This window comes from Crocuta crocuta, unplaced genomic scaffold (assembly GCF_008692635.1).
Source record: "Crocuta crocuta isolate KB4526 unplaced genomic scaffold, BGI_CrCroc_1.0 scaffold479, whole genome shotgun sequence".
Classification (NCBI taxonomy): Eukaryota; Metazoa; Chordata; class Mammalia; order Carnivora; family Hyaenidae; genus Crocuta; species Crocuta crocuta.
This window is the reverse complement of record NW_027531875.1, coordinates 830,082-837,807: the sequence shown is the minus strand read 5'-3', so window position 1 is coordinate 837,807 and position 7,726 is coordinate 830,082. Positions and strand designations below refer to the sequence as shown.

Sequence of the window (7,726 nt, the reverse complement as noted above, 5' to 3'; positions counted from 1 at the left end):
TCGAGCCCTACGTCAGGCTCTGTGCTGACAGCTCAGAGACTGGAGCCTGCTTCTAATTCTGTGTCTCCCTCTCTCTCTGACCCTCCCCTGCTCACTCTCTCTCTCTCTCAAAAATAAATAAAACATTAAAAAAAATTTTTAAATCAACTGCTGAAGATGTTTTGTTTCAAAGTTGTGAATTAGAATCAGTTTTCAGACATTTAGAAACTTGTGGTGTCCAATTCAGCTTTAATGTTTTAGATAAAAGTATACAATGTAGTGGTTTTGAGGGTAATTATGTCCAGCTTAAATACATCTGTATTATTGGATTCCTAAGGGCTCTGCAATATAGTTAAGATGCTCTGGACAAGTGATTCTTTTAAATTCATAAAGCATAAGATACTAAAAGTTTTGACATGTCGCTCTTAAAATACACTAATATATAATTTTTTATTCCTCTTCACTGACAGATCACATTATTATATCTTTTGTTGACTTAGATTCAGAATCCAAGACTAACACTTGTACCCCTAAGAAAAATGTTTGGTGCTCTCTCACCTGTACACTTCCCAACTGGGAAAAACAGTTTTTCCAGCATGGAGTACTTGTTTAATGTGCACTCTGCCTTTAGGTAACAGACAAATTTAAACAATGTTTTCACCTACCCTATCCTCTAGATTCTCATCATCATTCAGTACAACACATGCTCTAATTTATTCTTCCTACAGATTTTAGCTACATAATATACCCCAGCTTAGTCTGCTAAATTTTTTAATATTAATTACCATATTCACCATCCTTGTACACATAATAAACAAACATGAGTCTTGGTTTAAACTTAAACACTGTTTTTTAATATAAAGAACAATGATTGGTGCTAAGATGCAATATTCCATTAGGAACCTCACATGGAGGTGTTTTTCGGTTTTTTTGTTTTTGGTATTAGATTTATTTATTATCAACAAACTGAAACTTCAACACTTTTAAAACATATATTACTTTAAAAAAAGATTTGCTTCTCTGAATTTTTTTAGACTGTTAGTGCTAAGGTTTTTTCATACTTGGATTTACCTGATCAATTCGCTTTCATCCTTCAAGCTCTGATAGGCCATCTATTTTTCTGTGAAACTATTCTGACAGCCTCTCCTCACTCTACTTAATTTTTACTTTGTTTCTACTTTTTTAAAAAATTTTAACATTTATTCATTTTTGAGAGACAGAGAGCAAGCAGGGGAGGGCCGGAGAGAGGGAGACACAGAATCTAAAGCAGGCTCCATGCTCGGAGCTGTCAGCACAGAGCCTGACACAGGGCTCAAACCCATGAACCCTGAGCTGAAGTCAGACGCTTAACCAACTGAGCCACCCAGGCAACCCTACTTTGTTTCTACTTTTATTATTTCAAATTGAACACATTGTTTAGTATTGATTTCTATGTTGTCTTTCTAAATGTTAAGTATCTAGAATGTGGATATAATACTTCCTATTTGGATCTTAGCAGAAAGATGCTAGAGAAATAATTGTGAAGGAACATTACTATAATGCTGCAGTTCTTAGGTAAATATGTCACTTGTTTAAACTTCTCCTGAGATGTCCCTTAATTCATCAGTTTTCAGAAAAAAAAATAACTGAAATCAGACGTCTTACTTTTGGTGTTCTGCAGGTTATCTTATTTAAATCCCTTTCAATCCCATTGCAGGTTTCATTTCCAACTAACACCTTCGAATTTTCATTAAAGCCAAATCCAGACAGAGTCAGAAGAGCACCACCTTCATAGGGAAATGGCAACAACAATGGGTCAACAATAACAAAAGGAAACTTTGGCAAGATTCTAACTCATCATTCAAGAATTTTTTATCATCCAGTGGATGGGTTGTCAAATAGGTCAAGGACCATATTTGGTGTATATAATCACCACCACATACCAGAGCCTGAGCTCTGAAGTCTGGAACCATACAGGAAACTAGGCTAAGTGATTTAATGAAATAACAGATTTGCAACCCATATTTGCTTTGGGGCATTACTAGCAACTGCTATCTATTTTCTATAGTGTCTTTTTCATCCTAAAGGGAAATTATGCTGGTTCCATATGCTCAACCATTTTGTGGTTTGAAAGTGAATTAAGACTCTCAAGGAGATTAAAGTCAATGAAGACTCTCACCAAATCCCAAATTTTATTATCACTAAGTAAGAGGAAAACTAAGAAAAGAATCCCAACAAAATAAAAATAAAATAAAGTAAAATAAAAACACAAAGCACACCCAAAGGATCAAGACCAAGGCAAAAATCCCAAACTAAGCATGGTCAAACAAACAAAGGCAAAGGAAATGAAGCAGGACAGGAAAAATGTGTTATTTTTTTTCATCTTCTGCGTCAGGCTTCCTTTCTCCGATTTGTTTCTGGAACTTTTTCTGGGTCAAGTAGCTCCACTGAGACTGTGGTTACAAATGGAGCAGCTGGTAAGCAGAATAATAACTAATAAATCTTATCTTGACATAACTGATGAGCTTGTTATAGAAACACGTAATAATTGATGATATTAATTCAATAACCTAAGATGTAAGTATAAGCAGTCACCCTGACTTGTGCTTCATAAGAAACAAAAGAATTAGTCAGCCATTTAATCACTGTGTTTTCCAAAAGGGGAGTCTCCTTTGTTCTATATGAGGGGGCTCTGGGTTCCTTTCCCTCCACCCTGTTCCAGAAACAGCACAATGAAATGATGGAAATATACATAATTTTCTTTGTTTAGAACAATTAACTGTTACCTGCCAGGCTCCCAGAAGTAGGCCAGACGTGTGAGATCTGATTCTGATAAGTGAAGTAGAGTACCTCACCCTCTACGTTCTGTGCTAGTCCAACATCAGCTATGGACACAGCAACTGGGAAATGTCCAGAACTTCCATTCAGAATCTGGCACTTGATCTCATTTTCTTGTGATACAAAAGAAAAACATGATAGAGCAAATGTTTCTATAAGTTTACTGAAAGTTTATGTTTGTGAATATAAATACTAGCCTTCATTTTTATATCCCAAGAAATATATCTGAGGAAAACTGCTCATCTATGAATAGGGCAAAAGTCTTTACAAACTACCTGATGTTATGAATCAGACACTGTTAGTAAAATGGTAAGTGAAATAATAATAAAAGCAAAGTGAACAGTTTGCTCCTGATTTCTGCTGTGGCCAAAAAAAGAGAGGGGTGGTTATAGTAATTTTAAAATCCTCATCTGTAAAATCATTCATATCAATAATTCTAAAATTGTTAGTCCAAAATGTTATGTATGTCCAAAACTAAGTAGAATATCAGGTTTTATCAAGAAAGGTGATCAAAAAATGAAATGAAAATATATTCTTCACACTTCATGTAGAACAATATATGCACATTTATAATACAGATGCATTATTGACTTTGATCTCAAGAATCATTAGAGTATCTGAATTAAAAACAAATTATATGAAATATGCATTTGCTTATATAATTCTATCCTTTTAAAACTAAGGAAAACACCTAGGATTATGAAAGACAATATTTAGTGAAATAAACAATCACTTTTTTAAGAGTAGAAAGTATGAATAATCTTGAAATTCTATGTTAAGGGATAGAGATTTTGTTAGACTCGAAGTCAGGGAAGATAGCCATGTCCTTCTGCTGCATTATCATGTGACATTATCAAAGCACGGACAGAAGAGACCATGGAATACCAGAGTGGCATCTTATATACTTTTGTGTCCCAGAGATGTACCAAAAACCCCCTTTTTTCCCCCTTTTCTTAATTTGAGAGAGTTTGTGCACTCATGTGCATGTGAGTGGGGGAGGGGCAGAGGTAGAGAGAGAGAGCTTGAAAATGAGAGAGAAAATCTTAAGAAGGCTCCAGGCTCATCTCAGAGCCCAACATGGGGCTCCCATGACCCTGGGATCATGACCTGAGACAAAATCAAGAGTCAGATGTTCAACTGACTTAGCTGTTCAGGCGCCTCAAGAAGGAAAGTTTTTATATAATCACTTTATGAGGGAAAACTAACAAAAATTAACAGTTATGGGATAAAGACACTGTCCGGCACTGAAAGAATTAGTTTGTGGTCATAACCACAGATTAAAAAGATAATGCATCTGGGGCACCTGGGTGGCTTAGTTGGTTAAGCATCCGACTTTCGCTCAGGTCAGATCTCGCAGTTCATGGGTTCGAGCCCCGTGTTGGGCTCTGTGCTGACAGCTCAGAGACTGGAGCCTGCTTCAGACTCTGTGTCTCCCTCTCTCTCTGCCCTTCCTCTGTTTGCACTCTGTCTCTCTCAAAAATAAATAAACATTTTAAAAATTTAAAAAATAATGCATTTATCCAGGGAAATTTGCCAATTTCATGCCCCCAGAGGTACTCTATAGAAGGACTATTGTAATACCGCTCTTTGACCCTACTTTCTCTAATGAGAAAAACAATTAGATGTAATAATAATAATTTTACAAAGGACCCACCATCCACAGAAAGAAGAGAGCAATCCGCTGGTCCAACTGAGACCGATACAGCCGAACTGTGGGAAAATCCAGAGCCTACTATGGTTAGAATGGTGCTGTCTTCAAAAGATCCTGAAAATGACCAATTTAAATAACAATATGAAAATGAAAAAAAAACCCCACAGAATCTGTTGTTATAAAATCAAATGTTTTGCAGAGACAAATAAGCCTAATTTCTAAATGCTATACACAATAGACCACAAATAGGGAAAAAAGACACATATTTACAATGGTAAACTTTTTCCCATTGAACTGCTCTATACTACTTTGTATTTCAAATCTGTGTTGATAGAGGTTAGCAACAGCATATCTGTCTGAAGTATGGAAAGACATAGGGAAAGGAAAATTATTGTTATGACATATAGGCATCCCTATATGATAACTTCCCGTATAACAGAACTGCCATCACAAATTCATGAGAAAAAGATGAAGTGCACAATACTTGTTGTGGGCACTTTCCAACCGTGATAAAATAAGCTTCCTCTGTCTAAAGTAATATGCATCCTCAAGTGGCTGAGATATTCCCAGGGTACACCCTGTGTCTCAGCATCTTACTCTTACTGTTTTTCCATTCACTCTTAAGACCGTCCAGATTTGGGCCATAAGTTACATGGTCACCCTACTTATATAACATCACATACAACATGGATTCCACATGAATTTTAATAGCTAAGAATGAAAAATGCAAACCTCTTAAATTTTAGAAGAAAACACAATCAAACATCTTAACTTTATGTACAGATGGGTTTCTTAAATAAGATTAAAAAGCCATGGTTAACCATAAAGGAAAAGATAATAAATTGGAATAAATCAGCGATTTAACTGTTTCCATAAGCAAGATACTAAAACAACGTGCAGGTGACATACTGGGAAAAGACATGTGCTAGAGAATTGGGAAACATAATATGCAATACACAGCTACAAGTCAGTAGGAAAAAGACAATCTGATAAATAAAAGGATGCTAACAAGCAATTTGCAGAAGAAATACTCTAATTGTCCAAGAACCAGTAACAAGATACTTACAGGCATCACTCATCAGAGAAAAGATAAATTTAAAAAATGATGATATAACTTCTTTCACCTATCAGATTGACCAGAATTAGGGACAAGGATGTGAAAATACAGTGCTCTCACATATGCTGGAAATACAGGCATTTGGGAGAAAATTTGACCATCTAATAAACTGAACACACATATACTGAATTATTATCCAGCAATTCTAACTCTGGGCATATACCATAAATAAGCTCTAACATGTACACAACAGAGAATTTGTACCACAAAGCTCAATATAATTGTAGGTAAAAACAAAAAATTGTAAACAATCTAGATGTCCATCAACAGAGACAAAAATAAATTGGTATATTCATGAAGCATTTTTAAATGATGAATTAGATATGCATAAAACCATATACATATTTCTCAAAAGGAATACTGAATGACAAAAGTCAGATGCAAATAATATTTACAGTGTAGTGTCTCCAATATTTACATTTTAACATCTCCTTCACAAGCTTAAAAAAACTGGCAAAATTACCTTATGTGTGTGTGTTATACACAAAAGGTATTAACAATGGCATGGAAGAATACACACAAAATTAATTATTGTGACTGCCTCTGGGGAGATCTATAGGAACCAGAACCAGAGGTTGTGTCTCAAGAGGACTTTAGCTATTCCTATAAAATATTTTCTTGCTTAAATTTATAATTGGAAGTAAATATGACAAACTGTTAACGTTAACTTTCAATGAAGAGAATACAAGTGTTTTTTTTATCACATTACTTACACTCATCTTTTCATTATTTTTAAATTTATCAACTTATGGCAAAAAGCAATTTAGAATGTTAATTATTTTGAGTAAGAAACAATTTTTTTCAGGAAGTGCATATAAAAGTGGAAATTCATTATGAAATACAAGGAGAGATGTAAAAATATAAATATCAAAGAACTGCAATCAAATTAAAGTTCATCAAATTTTTATAGTTGTCGTTTTGATCCCATGTAACATGAATTGTCCCAAACTAATATCATTACTGTAAAGAAGTCTGAAGAACATATTCTTTCAACACAAAGATATGTTATTTTTTAAACTTCCTTTTTTTTGCTGATATATAATTAGCAGATGTATCTTCCTACTAGCTACCAAGATTAAATCTTTGATTATACCGTCTGAGTTTAGCATTCTGACTGAAAAGAAAAGCCACTCCTTACAATCCTTAGTCCCTGCTGTCTACTTCAGTACTGAGGAGTTCAGACACAAAAAGTAATCACTTTTTTTAAAGTAATTATATAATATGAAGATATGGTACAATGTGTCGTACAAGACTGAGTTCTTGGCAATGTTTTTTCTCTAATTCTCAAGTCTAGGACCTAATTATTTTCTTTTACTAAACAGCAGCTGTCTCATTACCAGCTTTTTAGTACTAAGTCTCCTAGAAGTGGTCTCGTCTGATGAAAGATTCCTGTTAATACCCTAGCAAGCAGAATTTCACAAAAATGCCTCATCAGAGTAAAATTTTAGAGACTGACTGTAATATGGTGAAACTAGAGAAGTAGACTGGTGAGTCCAACTTCAAGTGTGATTTGTTTTTCAGACATAAGTAATTAATGCTCTCTCCACAGCTTTCTGATAGATGTTGTAAAGCTACGTAGCAATGTCTGCATGCCTGAGGCAGTGAAACTAGTATATTTAAAATCATTATTAGTTTACATTTTTGCTAGTCATCTTCCACGCCCTACTCCAAATTAAAAAGTGGGAAATTACCTTGAGATGGGTTTATGGCCCGGATTATTGGAGTAGCCATGGAATCCCATGTAAACCCACAGTCACCTGAACATTTAGCTGGAATTCTGTTGACATAGACTTCAACCTTCAAACAATGAAACACAGAGACAAAGAACAGGGGTAGCATGGCTAAGAAGAATATATACCGGATTTAAACAAATGATGCTATTTGTTTGCTTGTTTGTTTTCAGAAATTAGTTTATCCTATTTATACTCTTTCGTCTTTGACCATTCATTCATTCAGCAAATGTGCCTAGCATGCAAAGATGCAGTTGTAAATGTTAAAATGCATTAAGACAACATTAAACACAACATCTCTGCTGTCACTCAGTTTATATTCTAGTGGGGGGCAGTCAGACAGTTCCATTATAATTTTTTGTTTTTAAGTAAATGCAAGGTGCTTGGGTGGCTCAGTCAGTCAGCTAAGTGTCTGACTTTTTATTTTAGCTC

At 34.8% G+C, this 7,726-nt stretch overlaps 1 protein-coding gene across 1 annotated transcript in view; it reads right to left on the bottom strand.

Annotated features, from left to right (window-relative positions):
* PKHD1L1 (PKHD1 like 1) overlaps window positions 1–7,726 on the bottom strand; it is a 149,037-nt gene that overhangs the window by 99,327 nt on the left and 41,984 nt on the right. Inside the window, exons 26-29 of the mRNA XM_077772932.1 lie at window positions 7,256–7,361; window positions 4,451–4,561; window positions 2,745–2,909; window positions 1,624–1,745 (exon numbers count right to left, since the gene is read on the bottom strand). Of these exons, the coding sequence (XP_077629058.1) occupies window positions 1,624–1,745; window positions 2,745–2,909; window positions 4,451–4,561; window positions 7,256–7,361 (504 nt within the window). The remainder of the gene's footprint in view (window positions 1–1,623; window positions 1,746–2,744; window positions 2,910–4,450; window positions 4,562–7,255; window positions 7,362–7,726) is intronic.